General features: G+C 40.0%; 1 protein-coding gene across 1 annotated transcript in view; it reads right to left on the bottom strand.

Moving 5' to 3' along the window:
• The window catches only part of ADA2 (adenosine deaminase 2), a 61,144-nt gene extending 37,703 nt beyond the window's left edge, over positions 1 to 23,441 (bottom strand). Inside the window, exon 1 of the mRNA XM_078376369.1 lies at positions 23,318 to 23,441. Within this exon, the coding sequence (XP_078232495.1) occupies position 23,318 (1 nt within the window). The 5' untranslated portion in view covers positions 23,319 to 23,441. The remainder of the gene's footprint in view (positions 1 to 23,317) is intronic.
• Positions 23,442 to 25,120: the final 1,679 nt, after the last annotated feature.

Here is a 25,120-nt window from a genome sequence, read left to right on the forward strand (position 1 = left end):
CACAAACCCAGAAGACCTCCTATTCCAGGGAAAGGCACTATCCATCCATGAAGGACTGGATATGAAAGACAAGTGGCTCCTGTAGAAAAACAAAATCTGTAAATCTGTAAAGAGGGAGCTGTTAGTGATACAGCAGAATTGTTAACACCACAATTTATTGCAGAGTAATGGGGGTGCTTTTCCATCATGCTGGTCTTATTACATGGTCAGAAGTTTCCTACAACCACGTGTCCAGTTTGCTGGAACACCAAAGGCCAGGTTTTAAAAGTGGCTTCTGTGTGCCTGTCTGAAACTATATTGAAGCTGTAATGATTAATAGGGAAAATTCTGTTTTCACAAAGTGCTTCGTTATGAACCTCTTCCAAATTACATCAGAACGAGAACAGAATAAAAGCTGACAGTTATTGATGAGTTGATATTAACCTTGTCTAATGCCATTTGAGCAAATTAAGCCCTATTTTGACGTTTTCCTTTCTACATCAAGAGGCACCGCACAAATCAATAAGGAGAAGAACGGCTAGAACATCAGCAGCAGCTCCTGGCAAAGGAAGCTGAAAGATTGTTGGTCTTCTTGGAAAGAGCAGCTGTAATAGCTTGGGCAAATCAGAAATAATCTAAGCCAGGGTTTGTGGCATTCTGGCAGGGCCTGAAGGATACTGCTGAGAGGCATTTTAGCCTGACAGAGCATGAAGCTCAAGAGCATAAACACAGATTCACAGCTTTATTACCCCAGGGGATATTGACTGCACATCCTAGAGACTACTGCCAAAGCGTTTACTGGCACACAGAAGGGCATTTGCCTCTGTGTGTATCCACACACACACACACACACAAACTTCTCAAGCAATACCACATGGCCCTATTAGGGCATACCCTGTAGGGTAATATCCTGTTCTAGCACATTCCCAAGGGCACTACCAGAGTCCTTCCAGAGAAAGCTCTGTTGAGACTAACATTGTAAAAACACCGTCTTCTGCTTTCTGTTTGTGTTATAGTTACAAACCTGAGCGACACAGTCTCTGAGAGAGGGAGACCCCTGATTTCTTTCCTCTTGCCAGCTGCTTTTGTCTGTCTCTGTCCGGTCACATACAACAGCTGAGCAGATAAACAACTTGCCACCTGCTCCCACCTCCAGCTCTCCCTCCCCCTCTAAATCGGATATTTTTCTCCACCCATTTGCTTATAGCTCAGCCTTCCTCTCCTCCTCCAGGTCTTCTCCTCCAGCAGTCTCCTCCCAGAGCCCATCCCAATTGGAACTACATGTTGCCAGGAGTTGTAGAGCTGCTTGCTTGCCAGTTCTTAACTCTGCAGTAACCTACGAAACCGTTTTTTATTTAAGGTAGACACAGTTGTAGATAGCATTTCTCACTTAAGCATGCCCCACTGAAATTGGGGATCTTCCCTGAGAACGGCCGAGAAGGCAAAATAAGTGGAATTTGTTGTTTACAAAACAAGGAACATACTTGGAATAGCAGCAAATTAAAAGCATAAAAAGGAAAAATACTAAAGGAGAGATCTGCAGTTTTCAGGCGTATGCATAGAAGATCTGTGCAACTGTTTTATATTCTGACGTCATGTGGGTTTTTTGGAAGAAGTAGAACTGGAAAATTTTCCAGTGCTCTACATAACGTTACCTGATTTACTGTATCACATTTGGTTTAAATGCTTTATTCAATCATACTCAAAGCTTTATGTGGGAATTTCTTTATTGAAATATTTTATTGGAATATTTGTAGTGATGTAAAGAGAAAACCTTGTTGTTACTGTTGTTGTGGCTGCATGGTGTCAACTTGCTTCTGACTTATGGCAATGAGTGATCTCAAGAATGTCTGTCCTCAACATCCCTCTTTAGCACTTGTAAACTCAAGCCTCTGGTTCCTTTAAGGAGTCAATTCATCTCTTATATGGTATTATTCTTTTCTTGCTGCCTTCAAGCTTTCCCAGCATTATTGTCTTTTCAAGAGACTCTTGCTTTCTCATCATTTGCCCAAAGGACAGCCTCAGTTTCATTATTTTTGCCTCCAGCGATACGTCAGGCTTGATTTGATCTAGGACCCACTTGTTCCTCTTTCTGCCATTCCTGGGTATCCAGGGGGTTCTCCTCCAGCACCATATTTCAAAGAAAACATTTTTTTTCCTGTCATCTTTCTTTACTGTGCAGCTTTCATACCCATACATGATGTTCAGGAATACAAGAATGTGGATAATCTTGGTGTTGGTCTCCAGTGACACATCCTTACACTTGATTATCTCTTCTAATTCCTTCATTGCTGCCCTTGGCTGCACACTCTGTTAAGAGTGATGGTTGAACCAAGGTATGCTAAACCTGTAACTATTTCTTCATTGCCAGCATTAAAGTTGTGTAGATAAACATGATGAATACTAAAATAGTGTAATAGGGTGGTAAAGTATAAATTATACAGTAGAACTGAGAAGACATAGCACTGTATTAATAGGCATTATTGAAGCAATTTTTACATTTTTGTTGCATACTGCATTCTTTATCTTACAGAAGATGCTCCAGACCATCCATATTCTGTCTTCTGTTGTGTGGGCACCATCCCACTAATCATTCAACCAAATTCCAAGACGCTTTGTCAACACATTCCACACTTTCATTTGGATCTTGAACTGCTTTTCACTGATTATCATGAACTTGGTTTCTTAACATTTATTTTTCTACAGTGACTGGCTGAAAAACTTCACTCACTTTATGGAGTAATCTGTACAGTCAACCGTCAACTTACAAATGGCCCTAGTTACAAACATTTCAACTTACAAACCACTCTGAAAGAAAAATATTGACTTGACTTGCATACTTAGATTTGAGTTACAAACCGAAAAAATGTGTGGGAGGTGGGGAAAGCGTGAAATTTGAACTTTCAGTTAACCATTGGCCAGTGAAGAGGGTGCCTGTCTGCTTCCTCGCTCTTCCCAGCGTTTTGAGAGTGGATTTGGAGACAGTCATCAGACTGCCTGGTACTGCCTGGTATTGCCTGGTACAGTGCTGTACGGACTGTATTTTTATTTTTTGGCTTTTTAAAAAAATTTGATATTTGGATTTTTAAAAGGCGTTCCCTCTCTCCTTTGCTGCCCCCTTTTCCCCCAGAAGGTGCTTGCATTGGCTTGTCTTGACTGAAAAGGTGCTTTTCAAGGTGATCTATTGTCTGAAAGGTGTTTGGTTTTTCCCAGAAGGCGCTTGTCTTGGCTGAAAATGTGCTTTTCAAGGTGTTCTGTTGAAAAGGTGTCTGTTCCCTCCTTCCCTCCCTCTTTTCTTTCCTTTTTTAAAAACCTAAGTCATCTAAGTTTAAAAGGAAAAAAATAAAAAAATTTCTGCCCCTACTGGTAGGAACGGATTAAGCAGCTTTGCATTAGTTCCTATGGGAACTAATGATTCAAGTTACAAACAGCCCCCTTGACCTAAGAACCAAAAGCAGCCAGAACAGATTAATTGGTTTTCAGTCCATTCCTATGGGAAATGCTGATTCGACTTAATGAACCTTTTGACTTACAAACTTCCTTTTGGAACGGATTAAGTTTGTAAGTCGAGGGTTGACTGTACACTAAATCGTAAGCTCATAGTACTATATAATGGTTATTGATCTTGTTGATAACTTCTGTATTGACAATATTTCTGTCATTTGAACCAGCAAGCACTTCTCTAAAGATGTTCTTAGGGTACAAATGGAAAAGCAGTGCCAAGACTAAATGACCTTATCATACTACTTTTATCTCTGTGATAACTGTCATCTGACATTCAGCTTTCATTGCAGGTTTCTTGTGGCCAGTACAGGTTGCCAATTATACAAATATCTCTTGAAGCTTTCCCTGAAAAAAATAATAGTTCCTAGGGTTCCCTGGGAAAAGGTGATAACACAATTAAACCCATTGAAATCTGCAGTATACTTGTGCCCACATTAGCTTCTATAACACGTTGTGAAGATCACATTTTGACAGAATGGATTTTTGAGAACAGATGGTCAGCCAGGTCCTCAGAGCACTCTGCCGAGTGCAAGCTTCATTGAAACAAATGGCAGTTGCACCCAGCAGAGTACTCAGAGACTAATATCTTTAAAATGACACATTCATCGTCTCATCCACAGAAGGCAGAAAAGGCTTATTCCACATAAACCTGACACTTCCCTGTCAGTCAGCCAAATGATGACCTCGTATGCATACAGCTTCCTAGTCTCCAAAGGGAGCAATTAATGCCATGCACAAGGCTCTCCAGATGTGACAGCACTGTTTGTTCCCACAGGCAGTAGCATGGCAATATGTGATTGCTTTGATCTGCTTAAATATGAATTAAACTTTTCAAACCAGAATAAATACAGGATTACATTCAGTTTTCATGGAAGAAGATTCACTGCCTAGTCTTGAGCAAAACTGGGAGCAACTTATGCAGCCATGACAAGAGGCACTGTTATGTTAACCCAAACAAAAATCTTGACCCAATATTTCCATGTTTGTTCAAAGTTTTATCCCTTTAACTTCAGTAAGACTTCCTCATATTCAAGTCATGGTCAGAATTACAGATTCCACTTTTCTCTGTTAATTAGCAGATCATTCACTAATAACTTTCTTAGCAGCAAATTAATTATGGAGCTTCTTCCTTAGAAAGGCCTGCTTGGCTTAGTCTTTAGGTTAATTGTGAAAATTTTATTTTCTTCCATTGCCATTGAAAATCACACTGTGATCGGGTTCAGTTTCAAATTTTGACAACTCCTCATTTTGCGCGGGAAATATCACAGGAGACTGTCTTCTTAACTCTAACATCTTTATCTTTATTATTGACATGATGATCGGCACTATTCATAATTGGGTCAAAAATACTTAACTCAGGCAACATGCCATAACTGCTCATCACACATTCCCACCCAAAGTCCGTTGAACTCACAGGGGTGCTGGGCCAAACTTCGCGTTGGTGGGTTTCCAGAGGGGTGAGCTCCTCACTGCACAAATGGTGCCACAGCATGGGTGCCAGGCCCAGTCTCCCTCAGGAGGGGGAGTGTTTTATTGGGAATCCGGGCAAATCACCTGTCATCCTCTCCCTTTATTCTTGGGAAACACTATTATGGACCATTCTAGAATCTCATGTCTCACTTCGCCCAATTCCTCAGGAGTAGGGTCTGGAAGCAATCCCCCCAACTTCAGATTAAGAAAGTCTCTTAATAATTTCTGGGTCTTTATCCTTTCATATTCCCACAGCCTTTCCAGTTCTCTCTTACATTTCCACAACTCTAATTCAACCCCCGATCCGTCGCTCTCCCTGGCTACTTATACCCTCTTCCCAAACTGACAACTCTTATTCCTCCCCCTTCTGACTCCCATGCTCCTCCACCAAACATATTTCAAATTTCCCGTTTCTCTCTGCTCTCGCCCCCTCTTCAGTCAAGTTCTCCTTTGAGTCCGTATCTAAACTGGCACTTTCTGGCTTCATTCTTCCCTTTCCACCCTCTGTCTCGTAAGACGGCACAATCTCCTCTGGACCCCCTTCTCTCACACACACTATGTGAAAATGAAAGGGCATCTTTTCAAAATCTAATTGTCACTGAGCAGGACAGAGAGGCAGAAGAAAGTATGCAAGGAGGCGTGGCAATTCCTTCCCTATAAGGTGGTACCTTGAATATTCCTCCCCCCATACACCACTTTTGGTACAAGAGAAAAGGACCCACTTGAGGACAAAGAACTTTTTCTCTGTGTATCATCGTGTATGAAGGAATGCAAAGAGAATGCACAAGGAAAGGAGACCTAACCCTCCCTTTTCCAGCTGCCATTTCTCACCCCCCCCCCCCCCAAAATCTGCTACAACAAACAATTGATATTAGGTTTGGGAAGAAAGTTGCCATCCCTTCCTGCCCCTCCGCCCCAATCCTAAATTCTTCATAGGAAGAGGATTAGCAGGGAAGCTGCAGGCTAGATCTAAAGGTTATTTTCACGCTTATGAACACAAATTTCTCCTCTCTTGAGAAAATGCTTTAATTTTTATTGGTTTCATTGGAATCTGTTTTATATGTAGTGGCTGAAATCCTGTTGTGCAGCGCTGCTTGCACAGTAGGTATATCATCACTGGCAGAAGCAAATTGCTGCTGATTAAAAAGGCTTCTTTTCATGATTTCAGGGCACACAGACCTCTATACAATGCAATAAAGCTGCGTGCTCACAGAAATCGCAGAAGGAAGCCTTTAATTGGCAGCAATCTGCTGCTGCCAATGACTGCTCTCTGCTTGCTCAAGCAGACATCAACCAACAAGATTTTGGCCACTCTTTTTCTTTAATTTAGTAGAATAGCTAACAACACAGAAAAAATGTATTAACATTTTATGGTGAGACCAGCTTTTACCTTCTTGGTTGCTCTGAGTAAAAGTAGGCTGTTTCCAAGAAGCCAGCTATAGAACACAGAGAACAGAGTATTCTAGAGTAGACAGATAAGGCTGAGACTTATCTCCTAGCTTTAGGTGATGTTTTTTCAAACACAAAAGGATCTGATAGTACTTCTATCCAAATCACAAGCAAATCAGATGGTAAATGATATTCTGAATTAAAGTGCCTAGTCACTGGTTATTCCAATTTGTTCCAGTTTCTTGGTCATGATTACAGAGTGACTCATGATTTCTGAACCATATTGTTTTTGTCGATGTGTCACAGATGACTAGTTGTCTACACTCAGTGACATAAATTAGATTGCAGGATCTACAAAAGATGTTGTGTCAAAATAGTAGGTTGTGTTAAAATAGTAGGTTCTCACACCTACTAGGAATGTGATTCAGGATCGCTCATTTGTGATTGGTGGATAATTCTTTGTATCCTGTTATGGATTTGGAAGGTGGTGGAAAGCTGTCGCAAGACTTGCTGGTGGTTTTCAAAAGATGTGATGAGCCTGCTAACAATGGATAACTATTCTAATTGCTGTACTACCGATTGGCGATGGTGAATGGAAACTCAACACAAATTGAATATCTTGTTCATTGTTAGATTCACATTTTCAATGAACAAGATTTCCCTTTGACAACCTAGTTACTGTCTTGGTGTTAGAATCAATTATATATGGAATTTATTGAGTTAACAGAGGTGTCCTATTTTTTATTTGATGCTACAAATCAATCTGATCCTGACAGCCAACTCCTGCTGTGCAACTTATGCTGTGTAAAGCTGATGATCTCATCAGCTCTAACAATTTTTTAAAAAATCAAAATTTCTGATCCCCTCCCCAAGGCCCCTTGGGGTCGCTTTTATTCTAGGGAAGCCATTGGAGACCATGGGCTGGCTGGAAGTTTTTAATTTCCAAAAATTACAGCCACTAGTAAAATAATCTTATTGATGGCCTTTTCAGAAATTAGCTCCATCCCAGCCCCTAATGGCTTTCTCACAAGGAAAGAGACCTCAAGGGGGACTTGAGACCTTTTTGTGGGGGGTAAGAATTTTTTTTCTTGAAAAAAATCTCTATAGCTGAGGATCATCAGCTTTACGTGGCACAAATGAAACCTACAGGATTCCAGCTTTATATGTTCTGAGTAGCCGGATTTCCAATCTACGTAACAGTGGGCATTAAGAAGACTTATAAAGTTCAGTGACAATTTAGTTCTCAGTAGTAAGGAAGACTGTGAGCCTGTTCACATTAGCATATAGTTATGATATACGGAACCCTGATGGCACTCTTTGGCATGAAAAAAGACCTCATCCAGTTCTGAAAAATTTACACTGGCTGCCCGTTGCTGCTTGGGCCCAATTCAAAGTGGTTAGTTTGACATATAAAGCCCTAAATGGCTTAGGACCTGGTTACCTAATGGACCGCCTTCTTCCATACGAGCCTGCCCATCCTCTAAGATCAGGCCAGGAGGCCCTTCTGAAGGTGCCATCCCTGAAAGAGGTGAGTGGGATGGCATGTCGAAATAGGGCCTTCTCGGCTGTTGCTCCCTAACTTTGGAACGCCCTCCCTATAGAGATCCGCCTGGCTCCAACACTTTTGGCTTTTCGGCGCCAGGCAAGGACCTTTCTGTTTAGCCAGCATTTTAATTAAATAGTATTCTTTACTATGAGCCGCAGGATTTATTACTATCTATCTATCTATCTATCTATCTATCTATCTATCTATCTATCTATCTATCTATCTATCTATCTATCTATCTATCTATCTATCTATCTATCTATCTATCTATCTAAATAAATAAATAAACAAACAAACAAACAAACAAATAAATAAATAAATAAGGATTTATTAATATTAATGTTTTAATGACTGTTTTAATATAGGGTATTATAATATTGCCTATTTTTAATGGTTTTTATGTTTTTAAAGTTTTAATATTGTTATACACTGCTCAGAGACCATTGGTAATGGCGCGACTAAAAAAATCTTGTACAATAAATAAAAAAAAGAAAGGAAAGTTGCCCCAGCCTCCTACGTGAGGTTTAAGAGAAAAGGAAGGGAAGCGGTTATGTTGAGCCCTTGGTCTCTGCTTCACAAGGCAGAACAGCTGCAGCAGAGCCCCGGCAATGGAGAAAGGCTGGGAAAATGGGGGTTACCTCCCTTCTGTCTCTCCAACCTTCACCCCAATGTTCTCCCCTTGCACTGCAGATGTCCTTGACTGCGGCCTCCTTACCTGTGAGTAAACCTTGCTTTATATGGATCTGTAGCATGAGAGAAGAGGCCTTGTAGCACTATCTCCAGTATGAACAGAAGGATTGTTCAACTGAGAGCCAAAATAAATTACACTTAAGTAAATTTTAAGCTTGGACTGGACTGCACCAAATTTCAGGGTGTGGACAGGCCCTAAGGAAGAATAAGTATGGATTTTCAAAGGTGCTGCTAGAAGGAAATTTGATTGTGAGATGAACAGAATTGATCTAAGAGCTAAAATTTTCTTGCCCCTCATCCAAATCGTAAGGATGTTATTGTACTGCTGTCATATAAGGGGTAGGTCCCTGGGTTCTTTAAGAATGTTGTTCTTCAGCTTGCCTATGAATAAATTTGCATAAGTAGGAGTTATATGAGTGCTCACTGCTATACCTCATAATTGTAAGGAGTGCTCTTCACTGAATGTAAAATTAGTACTGGTGAGGACTAATGATAATAACCTCTTTGGCAGCATCCTTAGAGCTCTTAATGCTAAAGAATTCATCCAGAGTATGTATCCCATTGTTATAAAAAATATCAATGCAAACAGATATGATATCTAAATATGATATCATTATCCATATGACACTGTTCATTCAGAGAGTCAGTTATAAACTGGAAGTCGGAGGTATTGTTGACATTTGATAGGACTTTATTTTATTATATATAAAAACTTTCTCTGTGATTGTGTTACTACCTGAAACAGCGGGGCATCTTGGGTTGTTAGCTTTAGAGATTTGGGGCAGCAGCCAGATTGCAGACTGGGGCTGGTTACAGGGATCACATAACCCCTCTGTTACAGCAGCTCTACTGACTGCCAATCAATTACTGAGCACAATTTAAAGTTTTTTAACCTAAAAAGCCCTAATTGACCATGGTCCAAGCTATCTCAAAGACTGTATCTCTCATTATGAGCGAGCTTTGATGTTGAGATCATCAGAAGAGGTCTTTCTCTTAGTGAACTGCCATTCCTGGACATTACCAGGAGCAGTAGTCCATTTTTTCAAACAGATAACAACTCCCACCCCAACCCAGTTAATATCACCGCAAAATAACCACTTTTCTGAGCTGATGATTTAATTGTTTCAGTGGTTCTCAGTTATGGATCCCCAGATGTTCCTGGATTAAAACTCCCAGAAGTCTTCACCAATAGCTGTGCTAGCCAGGATTTCTGGGGTTTGCAATCCAAGAACATCTGCGGACCCAAGCTTCAGAACCACTGTCCTAGAGGATCTTGGAGGCAGAAAATTAGTCCCAGGCTTCCTGTTGTTGCCCACCTCTGGTAGAGCAGTTAGAGGGTTAGAGTCAGCTCAAGGAGAACTGAAGTTCAATTCTTACTTTGTTACAAAACTTGCTAGAAAATGAAGAAAGCCATGTTATCTTTATACACAATCCTCAGTCAAAACTTACTAGGTTACATTTGCCCAATAATTTATTCCTGTGGCCCATATCATTTCACAGGGCTGCTGTGAGGAATTGGGATGATGCTTAATACCTTGAGTTCTTCAGAGAAAGGGCAGGATCAAAAATGAATAACAAAACAATAGTAAGAACAATATACTGCTTCTGATTCTTTTAAATAAAAGAAAACAAATAATAAAATTAGAATCCTGCTAAAATTTGCACTCCTCTGCTGGGTGGGAGCCCATCAGATGTAAAGGAAAAGAACTGCTTTAGCCTACCAATGCCAAAGATTTCTCCTCCCACGAGTCCGTAGTTATTCCCTGAGCACAGCTGATGAAAGACACAGATGTGCTTACAGAGAAGCAGCTCTCTCTGCTTCCCGTTTTCCCTTGAGCTCTTCCCCACCAGTTTCATATCTAAGTGGAAAGGAGGAAAATAGGCTGTCAAGTGAGGTTGCCACCCAGATGATTTTCTGAATTGATTAGCTCCTCTCTCTCTCTCCTCCTGCTCCCACCCACCCACCTTATCCTGAGACTCTCTACAAGCAGGAATCTTTGCAGATCTTACAGGCTAAGCAATAGTAAAGGGTAAGGAAACTCTGGGGAAAACCTAGATGTCTCCTAGAAAAGGAGACAAAGGGGGAAAAAAGCAGGGATAAAAACAACCCCAAAGAGGCACTAAATAACTGCCAGAAAGCAGCACAGATTGTAACAGTCACAGACCACCTTGGGGCTGCAGCTGGTTTTGTCTCTCTGACTTAAAGGCAAGCATGCTGGGAAAAGACTGCAGACTGAAGAGTTAATTAATAAGGGATGGACAAGCAGGCAGAGAAAAGGGAGGCTTAAATCCTCAACTTTTCTGTGGACCAAGTCTCTGAATAAAAGATATGCTAAGCAGGAGGCTGCTACTGAAGCTAGTTATGGTCAGCATTTATTGTGCTATGGCTTGTGTGGAGATCTGATGCAGAATGCCATTTGGAATAGCCAGATTTAAAATATATATATAAAGGCGAGGGCATAAAATAAAACCACTGATGTGTTTCCAAATCTTTCACTTTCAGCATACCTGCAATGATTTAATTGAAAATACTAGCAATGCCAAGTGTGGGTGGATCTTTGGTATCATCCAGCAGCGTTCTGAAGGACAACATAAAGTACCTTGTCCAAATAGTCTCTATAATTCAGAAATGAGGACAGAAGGTTGCAGATCCCCTGCATCCATGGAGATCCATTTTCTGCTTTTTTTTCTCTCTCTCTCTCTTTTTTTGCCTTGTGAGGGTAATAAGTGTCTCTGAGGTCGGCAGCATACTCTAGATCAGGAGAACAGTGTGGGGGAAAAGGCTAATAGTTTCTCTCAGCATCACGGCATAGTCTGATTTGGTTCATGACATTTTAGCTTTAAAATATAAAATGTGTGGATCTCCTGCCATTTGTCTAGTTTGATATTTAGCTGATGAACCGTAAGAGTTTTACTTTATTATTTTAATTAAATCCAAATGTGTGTCTGTGGGGGGAAAAAGAGGAAGCAGTGTAGCATGTCTTTGCATTGGCTCTTCTCAAAACACCTTGGATTTCTGAGTATGAACAGACTACTTTTCTCTCTAGCTAGAGGCAGTTTCTTATCATGCCAGTCCACGCAATGATCGGCCATCAGAAGGCGTAACCTTTCAAAAGAAGCAAGGAGCCAGTGGTCTTTACTGTAACCCTGTGCTCATTACTGGCCCCGTAGAATAGTTAAGACTTGTGATTCAGACCATTTTACACATTACCCTATCAAGGTGGTAACTTTTACTATCTGAGGTGTTTACTAGAGAAATAGTGCTGATATTTCACTGCAGCATACCACTAGTACCAATAACAACTAGGAAGATCCCATCCTCCAAAAAGTCAATAGCCAGGTGTCCAGTGATATCATCCTTTGGTTATAATGGCACCTAGGATGATGTCCTGCTCTGGGTTCTTTTGCCTTCAAAAGTTAGGTTGCCATCAGCATTGTTTTTGTCCTGTTAAAATGAGACCAGAATGGTCTTTTTACCAGATCCTCTGAAGAATTACCTTCAATTATGCCTAGCAAAATCTTAATCAGAAGCTGATATCCAGCTTTAAGAGGTCAGTTGAGCTGTTAGCAACAAAAGGGCTTTTTCTGCAGTTTTGTGCTATTGTTACTAACACTCCCCCTCTTGAGTGATGTTTGTCTGGTTCCGTTCCAAGGAGCAGGCAAAGCCTGTCCTGTCCATCTGATGATTAGGAACAGATTCTTTATTATTTTGATCTGATTCATTTTTGTAGCTGCTGCTTCTGATTAATTATGCCTCAATTTGAATTATTCTGTTACAAAGGTGTGTTATTTATTAAATTATATCTGGCTGTTTGCCAAAAATCACCTGAAAGTTTTTAACAATAAAATACAGTTTAAAGACATGTCAAGGATATCATATGGATAAATTAAAACACAATTACAAAAAGAAAAATGTGTGATATGTATGTGAAAAACAAACTTTAAAAAAATCAAAGTGAATGCTGGTGTATGAACAAGGTGTTTCTATCCATGTCTATATAAGAGTGTAAGATGGCTGTGCCCACAGTTTGCTTTAACCCTACACCTACTGCCATGGGATTTCCTTATGGTCAGCAGTGCTGTCCATATGCAGAGAATACTTTAAAATAATTTTTAGATCTAAGGGCCAGAGCCTAATACTTTATTTTTAAAAGTATGTCTATATCTATACCTCTCTCTCTTGTCTCATTAGTAAATAAAAGTGAGTAATGTACCCGTCAACAAATAAGCTAAAAGCCAAAGAGCACACACGTAGTAACCGTAAAATAATTTAAAAAGTATAACTCCAATGCAACAACAGCAGCACCAACAACAAAACAGTAAATTCCGTAGATTTTGAAGAGTTTTTTGAAAAACAGCTTTTTGCCTGGTGTTTGATAGTATTCATGAGTTAGGTCAAAGTGGGCTTCACCTGATATGAGTGCACATTAATCCCTATGAAATATTAGTTTCAGCCAAAGCGGTGGGATTTAGAAACTGCAAGGCTGTGAGTAAGAGATTTGAATTAGAAAGAGTGGGAGAGCTGAAGAGGCTGGAGCTGCTGTTGCCACTAAAGACTACTAAGACCCTCACTAATGTGACCTAGACAAGTTTTGAAGACTCTGCCTGTGAAATTGATTCTTTTGTGCTATAAATACCCAGCCTAGTTGAGGAAGGTATCTTAGATTTTGTCTGAGTTTGAATTCAAAAGGACACTCAAACTTCACAATTTTTACGAGCAACCTCTGTATTGGTGCTGTTGCCAAAGTCTTGGTACACAAAATTGTATAATTTTGTTGTTATAATGATAAAATATATATCTGATCTCCTTGTTTTCAAAGTGGCTTACTTGCTGAGACATGAATATAAGATGACGGTTTCAGTTAGGTAAGACCCAGTAGAAAATCCGACCAGTCTCAAAATAAATAGCTTCTTACCTAAAGTAACAAAATAGATAGATCTACGTTTACATAAATATAAAAATGGATTGCTGATCCCAGAAACAACTCCAGATTTATTAGCATTATGAGATACACTAGTTAAATATAGAACACCTAAGTTACTAACAGGAAATCATGTCCTGTAGAATCAAGAATATTTAGGACGAATTTTAGGCATTCAGGAATACAGGAATATCACACTGAGTTTTGCATGTTTCTGAACCTCAACGCGGTTACCATTACTCCATGTGAGAGATTATGCAATTGAAGACATGGTTGTTCCGGCAGGCCTTTCCATCATACACCTCTTGACCTCCCTCTTTTTTTTTGTCTTGTGTATTATATGGTTTAATGTAGTGCTTTCTTCTTTTAGAATTGTCTACTTTCGTTGTCTTATATTATTTTTATGGTTGTTAGCCGCCTAGAGTGGTCCTTTCGGACCAGATAGGTGGGGTATAAATCAAATAAATAAATAAATAAATAAAATGCCAGAGCAAAAATTATTCCGTGTATTAAATCCAGCTTCTCTTATTTAGCACAAAATGTGGATTGCATAGATACAGATTTGTCTTTCATTTTAATGTAGCACAAAGTATGTGGCACATGGGATGAGGAAAACAAAAATGTTATGACTGGTCAGGAATAATGAAATATGACTCTTTTATCAGTTAGAAATGAGAACTGCTACTGTGATTGTTGTGATTTTTTCGGGCTCTTTAGCCGTGTTCTGAAGGTTGTTCTTCCTAATGTTCGCCAGTCTCTGTGGCCAGCATCTTCAGAGGACAGCACTCTGTGCTCTGGTGTAGTTTGCTTGGGAGTGGAGTATTTATGGCTGTGAGATAGGCTTTTGTCCTTTTCTGGAGATGGGTGATTAGTGTGTCTTGTTGTGGGTATATTGTTGTGATAAGGAGCAGAGATTATCTGTCACTGTGATTGATGGGTGTCATTAGCTGGTCTTTTGTGTGTAGTGATCCCCGGTCCCTGTGGCTGGGTAGAGTTCGTTGACCTTTTGCACGCTGTATTTTTGAGAGCTGGGAGCCAAGTTTTGTTGAGTTTCAAACTTTTCTCTTTTTTATTGAAGTTTTGCTGGTGATTGTGGATTTCAGTGGCTTCCCTGTGCAGTCTGATGTAGTGATTGCTGGTGTTGTCCAGTATTTCAGTACAGTGGCGCCTCGCTTAGCAATGTTAATCTGTGCAGCAAAAATCGCTGCTAAGCGATTTCATCGCTAAGCAATATTAAAAAGCCCATAGAAATGCATTAAAACGCCATTAATGCGTTCCTATGGGCTTAAAAACTAACCTTAAGCGAAAATCCTCCATAGGGGCAGCCATTTTCGGTGCCTCTAAAGCAAGGCAACACAGCGGACGGCCATTTTGTTTACCCAGCGGCCATTTTGGAACTGCCGATCAGCGGGCCGAAAATGGGGGCTTTGCGATGATCGCTTCCCTGCTATCATAGCAGAGCGAATTTTCTGCATAGGGACCATCACTAAGCGATCGCAAAAGCGATTGCAAAAACATCGTCGCAAAGTGATTTCTTCATTAAACAGTGATCGCTATGCGAGGCACCACTGTATTTTGAAATAGAATTTCATTTCCAGCTTGTTTTAGGGCATGTTCAGCTACTGCAGATTTTTCTGGTTGTTTTAGTCTGCAGTGTCTCTCATGTTCTTTGATTCTGGTGTGGATGCTTCTTTTTGTGGTTCCAATATATACCTGCCCACAACTGCAAGGTATCCGCTATACTCCTGCAGTGGTGAAAGGGTCCCTTCTGTCCTTTGCTGACCGTAACATTAGGAAGAACAACCTTCCGAACACGGCCAAAGAGCCCGAAAAACCCACAACAACCATTAGATCCTGGCCGTGAAAGCCTTCGCAAACTGCTACTGTGTTTCCTTGAAAATAAGACAGGGTTTTATATTAATTTTCGCTCCAAAAAACGCATTAGGGCTTATTTTCAGGAGATGTTTTATTTTTTCATGTACAACCATATACGTTTATTCAAATACAGCCATGTCATCTTCTTCTGGTTGCTGTACAATGGTGGAGGGCAGGGTTTCACTTAACTGGGGCTTACGTTTTGGGTAGGGCTTATATTATGAGCATCCTGAAAAATCATACCAGGGCTTATTTTCAGGTTAGGTCTTATTTTGGGGGGAACAGGGTAGGAGAAATAAAGGCAGTCTGGGTGTAGCAGAACATAAAAATTACAAGATCAATCCACTCTTGGGAAAAGGATACGACTGTGCTCTCTAGACAGAATTTGTAATGTTGCCTATACAGGCAGCAGTATTCATTTTGTGTCCCTTGGATTTTAGTACAAATAATACAGTCACAGACAATCAGTGTTTCATCTTTAGGTCTCATAAACTGGAAAACATGCAAAAAAGGAAAGCAACCTCCTGTTATGCTCAAGGTATGGTGGAACATAAAGGCTGTCATATATTGAATCACTGCCTGCAACTATCCTGAGTTTTCCTTTGAGGCCTCCTGTCTGAGTATTTAGACAGGGGGCCTCAAACACATTTTATAAGCCTTAATAAGATTACAGTAAATTGGTACCTCAGGTTGCTACACCAGGCTGTACTGTCTCCCCAAGGGGAAAAAAAGCATTACATATTTGCATTTATTTCTGCACTGAAGTGTATTTAGATTTAGGATAGGCAATGTGAACATCAAGTTTGATACAGGTACATAAGTATGATTAAGAGACATAAATGTGTAAAGACATTCACTACATTCTTATATAATCCAGAACAAACTTCTCGGAAGGGCTGTTTGATATTATGCAGTCATCTATACGTACATATTTGTGTACTACATAAGAAGACCATTTGCAGGAATAACTCAGCACTTGTGGGTATGGGTGGATACAGCTTCACCTGGGTAAGCTGTGCTGAGATTCACATTCAAAGAAGCCAGAGGAAGAAGAGAGGCATGCTTTTCTGCTATTCTTCCTCATACATGAACTCCCCTACTGCAAGCATTTTCCTGGCTTCCCAGCTAGTTTTCCTAATCTAGGTTCAACAGCCATAAGAAAAGTATTTTAGAATACTGTTTTTCCGAAGCTTTTCCTCCTAATGAGGCAGACTAGAAGGAAATGTGAAACAGACTGTAAGATAGGGAGACACACTGAGAAAGACTGGAGAAAAGGAGAAAATCTATGAAAAGAATCAAGTGGAATGGAGGCAAATAGCAACATTGAGTGTGTACTGTCAACAGGAGGCCTTGGAGAGAGAAAGAGAGAGCACAAAATACTTTCTTGCTTGAACCTTGAAAGCATATACCGTTTTTTTTGCTCCATAAGACACACGTCTCCATAAGATGCACCAAATTTGTAGGAGAAGAAAACAGGAAAAAAATAATCTGTTTTCCTCTCCTTAAAATTGGCGAGCCTTATGGAGAGGTCCGTCTTATGGAACACAACCCAGGACCCTTTGGAGGCTCACCCAGCCCCCCCCCCCGGAGACCAGAGGGAGCGAAATCGCCACCTTCTGGGACTCTTCTGAAGCTTCCCAAGCCTCAAAAGAGCCCCAGAAGGTGGCGATTTCACCCGCGCTGGCCCCATGGGGGGTGGGGAAGTGCCGCAAAGGTTCCGGAAGGCTCACTCGGACCATTGCGATGCTCCCCCCCACGGGGTCAGTGGGGGCGAAATCGCGGCCTTCGCTCCATAAGACGCACAGACTCCCCCCACTTTTTTGGGGGGGAAGTGCGTCTTATGGAGCAAAAATACGGTAATATACAAGAGGCGTGAGTATATATGTATGCAAGCATAAAAGTGTATGAGAAAGTTTAAGTATGGATGGAGTTATGAATACGTACCATATAACAGAATAAAACCCAGTGAAAGACTGAATGGAACGTCTGGATGTTCTTACTACCCAATGGTTTATTTTGTTAGTGTCAGGCCACCACCTGTCCTTGTCCCTTAGGCTAACCTCTGATTAATGTTTTCAGATAAGAATTAATTACAGATTATTGCTTGTTCACATAAAAGGCGAGCATCTTCAAAGGGCCAATCTGGGGAGAAAGAAGAAGACATATCCCATAATTTAGTGACCATTATTTTTGAATTAGAGGGTTAATTGGTTGGGCACCTCAACGAACATCCACATTCTGCCTGTTATCTGCAAAATGCAATGTTATCTTAAGGTAACAAGAATTCGTAATCAAGAAACATATGGATTTTTTATATAAAAATTAACCCGCTTCTCCCTTTGAATTCAGAGCATCTTCTTTTCTTCCCAGTACAAAAGAGGAAAGACCTGTTTTATGAGATCAACATAGCAGCTGTTCTTTTACAATAGTCAGACTCTTTCCTAGAAAGGATGGAGAAGAAATAAAGAGAAACAGGAGCATTAAAGCACAGGGACAAAGAAAGGCTCACATTCTTTCTTAAGATACTTACAGCTCCAATCCTATCCATGCTTACTCAGATGTAAACTCCATTGACTTTAACAGGATTTTTACCAGGTGCATACAGAGAGGATTGCATGAAGTTCAATGGATTTGTATGTGTTTTACAGGCATATGTAAAAAGAAAATGAATTCTTAAGTTTTTGAAAGTTGGAAGAAATTATTTCTATGCAGCCAAACCCCAAACTATCAACACAAAGCCCAATGCAGTATGAGTGTTAATTGTTCCCCAGTCAAACAAAACCAAACAACTCTTTTCATTACAAGGAAGACTGTTCCAAGAAGATTCCGCAAATGATTAAACAAATTAGTCACTACGCTTTCCCATGAAGTCAGAGTCAAATCCCTTTTCAGCATGTATCACATAAACAAGTCAACCTAAAATCCCTTCAAGATTCCTACCTCTAGCATATACTTTTATTTTCATTGCTACTTACATGGGAACTCAATCTGTAGCAGTTACAACAAACACATACTACATTAGTACAACACAAACAGACACTTGCATTTAATACTATATTTTATCAAAAGGAAATAGTAAATATACAATGTAAATGTTTTGTGATAGTTACAAGGTTACAATTTCACCTGCATGATTTCCTTACAATGTATGTCACACCTTACATATCTGATGATACTGGAAAATACCATCAGTATATGTATTTAAGACAGAAAATCAGAACTATTCAGGGCTACCCCACAAGGGTCCCTGCTATCTTAAACCTGCATTATATTGCTGTTATTTGCCATCAAGTTGCCTCTGATTTATCATAGGCAACCCTATGAATGAGAAATCTCCATTATATCCTGTCTTCAACAACCCTCCTCAGCACTTCTGAACGCAAGCCTGTGGGTTCCTCTAGGGAGTCAACCCTTTTTGTATTTGATCTTTTTCTTTTCCTGCTGCCTTCAACCTTTCCCAGCATTATTGTCTTTTCCAGAGAATTTTGTCTTCTTTCTTTCCAGGCCTCACTCGGTGTCAGGCCCCTCCACAGCCCCTCCTGGCTAGAGCGAGTGATTCGAGTAGATCTAGGTGGGGGGAGGCATTCTGCTAGATATCAAGGTCCTAAACCGTTTAGGGCTTTATATGTAATAATTAATACTTTGAAATCAATGCGGAAATGGACGGGCAGCCAATGCAAGATGGCCAGAGTGGGAGAAATATGTGGATGTTTTCTCGTCCCACTAAGAAGTCTAGCCACTGCATTCTGCACCATTTGAAGCTTCTGCATCAATCTCAAAGGTAGCCCCACGTAGAGCGCGTTGCAGTGGTCTAATCTCAAGATTACAAGTGCATGGACCAAAGTGGTGAGCACCCCAACATCAAGTTAGGGACGCGGCTGGGCAATCCACCACAGATGGAAGAAGGCAGAGCAGACCACTAACACCACCTGGGTTTCCATGGTGAGTAATGGATCCAGATGAACCCCCAAGCTGCAAACCTCACTCTTTGCGGTGAGAGTCACCCACCCCAAAAGAGAGGGAATTTCCCAAACCGCCAATGGAGGGGCCACCCACCCTCAGGACCTCCGTCTTGTCCGGGTTCAGCCTCAGTCCATTCTCCTGCATCCATTGCAGTACAGCCTCCAGACAGCACTGCAGGGACAGAACAGCACCCACTGTGGTTGGTGAAAAGGAGATGTAGAGCTGAGTGTCATCAGCATATTGATGGCACGAAGCCCCACCCCCTTAACATCATGTGATGAGATTTTTTTTAAATCAAATACTGTACATCAGTTTTACTTCCATAACAAATCCAGTACTATTTACCAGTATACTTTCAGCCTAAGAGGGAGAAAGGAAAGTTTTCTTCAAGTGATCAAGTCACTTCTCTGTTAAGAAAAGGGAAGGAGGGAGATGGAAGTCAACATGAATGGATCAATAGAAATGGTGATCTGTCAACAAGAATGGTCTCTTCAAATCTTTAAGAAAAATCTTTCCCTTTTTTAGGTGCCAGAAGAGCAGAAAAGACAAGTCAGAAGGTGATCCACCATATCAGTGGTATGCAGCACCTTATGCAGCACCTTACCCCTGAGGAAGTGCATCCTTTGGGAGAAGAAGAAAAAACTAAAGGTTTCCCATTGCTGTCCTAAAGGGTAACATTCTTGAACCCCAATATGATCAAATTAAAAATTAGTGTTTATATATCTTCTGACAAGTGGTCTAGGAAGTAGGATGGGTAGTTTCACTCCTCTCTCCAACTCTAACTTCTTACCTTATCACTCCTGATATTTCTACCACTCTTGTGGCTATTACTTCTATCACAAGTATTGAGGCACAGCTAGTCCTAGGCCTATCCCATTTTTCTAAACATGACTACTATGACTGAGGATGAAGTTAGGAACCTCTCTACTGTCCCAACTCAGAAATGGTCGTATTTGAGTTTGCATGAACACAGAGGGGAGAGATCATAATGGGAACCCCATGTGCATTGATGACAGCAAGGGAAAACACATATATGACAGAACTGTACCTCTTTACTGAATTGAGGATCTTGTGGCACCTTCAAGGCACTAATCTAAGAGCATGCAACTGGAGGATGTAGCATACAACTTCTGCATGTGAGCAGGGTACTTTGGAAACCCTCACTCACATGCTCTTGCACTGTCCACTACATCAGGGCTGCTGCTGTACCACCTCAATATTATTAAAACTGAAGGGGAAATCCAATCTGGACAAGGTCTGTTTTATGTTATCAGTGGAGGTGGTCGACATTATGGAACAAGTAGCTGTTTTCCTTGAGTCAAGCCCTGAACCTAACCAACTAGCTTTACTATGTTTATTTTATATTTTATAAGCCAATAAATATTTATTATTATTATTATTACAATTTCTGTTGTTCCTTGGTATTGCTATATGGGCTAGAATTTTTGGAAACTGTAAGACAAAATTTGTCTTATTTTTGCAGTGAAACAAATTTGCCCCTCTAGCAATTGTTATAGTCTTCCCAATCTCCCAGAAATACACAGGCTTGGCTAAACAGCTGTAGGTGAAGTACCTATCAAAAAATGGAAGCTTGTACTGTAAATATATGTATTTTAGAGTTAATTGATATAATGTTGTTATTATAGTTCACAAACTATTACATGCAAAAAACTGAAAAAAGCCTTCCATAACAGTTATTATGTTACAAGAATAAAGCACAGGAATAATGACACTGGCCACATTAGACTGATAAGAACAGATAATACACTGGATCATGGTCATACGTAAGGCTGAGAGAGGTTGCGATTATTGCAATATGAAACAGGAGTAAATACTACTAGATTGTAATCCTGTGAAAATTTATCAAAGACCAAGTCCCTTGAATAATGAAGTATAATTTTCTTCAGGTTTACTGATATTCTTCAGGTTTTGAGATTTCTTGTTTAAGCTAGTAATGTCTTGTCCTCACCTTGAGTTCTGTGTGTGTGTGTGTGTGTGTGTGTGTGTGTGTGTGAGAGAGAGAGAGAGAGAGAGAGAGAGAGAGAGAGAGAGAGAGAGAGTGTGTGTGCTAGGTGGAAGTCTTCGGCAAATTTTACCTACTATAGCTAGAACTAATTTAATCCAGCATTGGCTGACACAATGCTCAAGAGAGCAGCTGCCTCCCACAGCAGGGCTGCCTGTCACTCACTGTTTCTCCAAATAGGGACATGATCATTTCAGCTTGACATTTTGTATCTCTCCATGTGACCAACACATCACCTGTTCCAGACTCATTTTTCTTTTTTAATCAAAGCAAACAATTATGTGCACAGCTGGGAAGAAACAGCATAAGAGCAGCCCTTCCAGTTCTACTATTCTAAATGAGTACTTCTGCAAGATCTCTATTACAGGTGTAATATTTATAGGCAAAGCAGACTTTAATCTCCAGAATAATGTTGCCTTCTCTTGTGGTAACACAATTGTGTTTATCCGTATCATTAATGGAGTGCTTCCATTTCCCATCATACTAGGAAGACCAATGGTCCATCTAATTTAGAATTCCCTTGTGTCCAGCTGTCAGGAACCAAACAATTAAAAAGAAGTGCTTGAAATTGTGGAATGGACAATTACTGAAGAAACTAAACAAAAAGGGAAGTTGCTGTCTAATCCCCACCATCAGTAACTTATTATTCTATGCCTTCAAGCAGGATGATTTTTATATACTTTGAGAGGGGAAAGCGTTTTTCATCCCATCTAATGTAGCCACAGATGGTCTCAATGGCCATATAAATGCCTGCTCCTTTTTTCAAACCTACTAAACTCTTGGCCTTAGCAATATCTTAGATAATGAATTCCATATGTTAATTATGCATTGTGTGAAGCATTTCTTTTTATCATTTTAAATTTGCTGCTTTTCAGTGGCAATGCATAGCTCTTTAATCTGGCATTGTGAAAAAAGTAAATAAGAATTGCCTCATTTGTACAAGCATTTCCTATTTTAAGAGTCACAAACCAAATAATTTCCCAGTACATTTTGTCTCCCCACACATTCCCAAAAACTAATGAGCTATTTTCACAACATTTGCAAGACTTGATGCTAGTTATGTGATACTGATTCCTCTGTCAAGCTAACATTGTCTTCTACTGTATCTCACCCGTTAACCTTGCCAACATTTGACATAAAATTGATTTTAACCACCAGTGCCAGAAGTTAAGCAATCATAAGCATATGGGACTTTATTCATCTAGACATCAGTATTGTACTGAAATCACTAAAATCAAAAGTGCATTAGACATTCTAGAATTTGCCTGGATCATGATCTAAACAATCCTATCACATGTTCAATTCATGTTGAATTATCGCTGATTTATAGGGCAATAAAGAAACACTTTTTAAATTCAGCTATTGATATACATAAACAAAATACAGAGTAAATGTAATTTGACCCATGTACCATTTTCCACATGTGCACAGATATGGCCAACTGTACAAGAAGCAGCCTTCATTCCTGTGCATATTGCTTAACTGGCAATTTGAATATACTTGCACAGTTTACAGTAATGCACTGTCAAGTGAAAATCAACACTTAGATATCATGTCTTCCCTCAGGCTATCAATTGCTGAAGAGAGTTTGGGGTGAGGACTTTATGGCTCATACATTTAACCACCACACTAGCTCTCAGGTCAAGAATAAATGCAAGCTAAGTTAAAATATGTCAATATTGAAGCCTCAAAGTTGATCCTTGAAATTCTCAGGATGCTGAACTTTGTTAACAGTTCATTAATCATTTTAAGAGTATGCAGCCTCAGTAAGTAACTGAGATTCAACACTTCTGTACCCTAACTTTGGTCAATAGAGTAGTCAATTAATAAATCAATAAATACTGGAAGCATCCAGACATGTCGCTGTAATTCCAGAGTTCTATCTCAAAAACATTATGTTTTGCAAATAAGATACAAAAATTGGAAGTGCGGAAAACTGTAGGAGTGTATCCTTACTGTGTAGCAAGAAAACGCCTGTTCAGGATTCCAGTCATCCATTTTCTCCTTTATGATTCCCTATTTCACATCCCTATTTTTCTTTTTCAGTTGACATCCAAAATTTCATGACGACAGATCAGGTTGATTTCTTAGGGTGGGGCAGGAAGAAGTTAATATGCTGGAAGAAAGTCAATGGAATCAATGAAAAGTACTTCTTCATAAAGATTGGGCTGCTTTTCTGAGTTACAGCATGATCTGTAACATGTTTACTCAGACATTAGTCCCGCTGAGTTCTATGGAGCTGCCTCACAGCAAGTATTAATAACATTACATTTTTCAGTTGTCATCTTATGAATATTTAGTTATAACCCCTATGAAAAATATGGGAAAGGCTGCACTGTAGAAAATACAGACTCAGAAGCAATGTCAATCCCCATATTAACCCTTGTGTTAAAGATAGAATATAGCCAGGTCAAAAATAACAGCTAAAAGTTTAAGCATATTCTTACCAAACTCAGTCCCTTCCAAGTACTGTAAACACATTTAGAGTCAATCTGCAGTCTTACACTAACTTATTTGGAAGTAAAGTCTACTGACTAGGTATTACCTCTGGACTGCAAGGAGAACAAACCTATCCATTCTGAAGGATCAACCCTGAATGCTCACTGGAAGGACAGATCCTGAAGCTGAGGCTCCAATACTTTGGCCATTTCATGAGAAGAGAAGACTCCCTGGAAAAGACCCTCATGTTGGGAAAGTGTGAAGGCAAGAGGAGAAGGGGACGACAGAGGACGAGGTGGTTGGACAGTGTCATCAAAGCTACCAACATGAATTTGACCAAACCCGGGGAGGCAGTGGAAGACAGGAGGGCCTGGCGTGCTTTGTGTCCATGGGGTCACAAAAAGTCAGACACAACGTAACGACTAAACAACAACAACAAAGTCTACTGAGTATAGTGGGATTACCAAGTAAAAACAAAGAATAAGGTTTCGTTAATTAAATTTCTATACTGTTCTATATCTGGGTGGTTCACCAAATATAAAGTAAAAACTACTACTATCAGAATCTATACCTCAGAGTAGGTTAACAAAGGACTTCTGCTTAGGTAAAGGTTCCACTCTAGGGTGCGGTGCTCAACCCCATTTCTAAGCTGTAGAGCCAATGTTTGTCCATAAACAGTTTTCCGTGGTCATGTGGCCAGCGTGACTAGACACGGAACACCGTTAACTTCCTATTGTGGTGGTACCTATTTATCTACTCACATTTGCATGCTTTTGAACTGCTAGGTTGGCAGGAGCTGGGACAAGTGACAGGAGCTCACTCCGTCGCGTGGATTCGATCTTACGACTGCTGGTCTTCTGATCCTGCAGCACAGAGGCTTCTGTGGTTTAACCTTCAGTGCCATCACGTCTGCTTAGCAGGGTAGAAATAGTTACCTTAGAAGCAATTCCAGATGTCATTTTTTAAGATTATCAGAATCCAGCCCTTACACAGAAATCTATCTTACAACTGTAGGTACAAATATTTCAAAATATATTAAGACTAAGTTGTAGACAATATACTTGTCAGAAAAAAATATTTTTAAAATTTATGTCACATTTCAATCCAAAAACACAAAAGCCTATAGCCTTAAAGGGACATATCTTTTTAAAAAATACAGTACAAATATATTTCTTAGCCTTTTAGCATATTCAGATGCACAAGAAAATTATTTAATAATATTCTCATCAGTCAAGCCAGCCATGTGCCAGTTTGCATTTATGGAGGGAAATCATGATCTCTTTATTTATGTGTGTCATTGGCTTGTGGAAACAAAGCCCA

Source organism: Pogona vitticeps, chromosome 5 (genome assembly GCF_051106095.1).
Source record: "Pogona vitticeps strain Pit_001003342236 chromosome 5, PviZW2.1, whole genome shotgun sequence".
Classification (NCBI taxonomy): domain Eukaryota; kingdom Metazoa; phylum Chordata; class Lepidosauria; order Squamata; family Agamidae; genus Pogona; species Pogona vitticeps.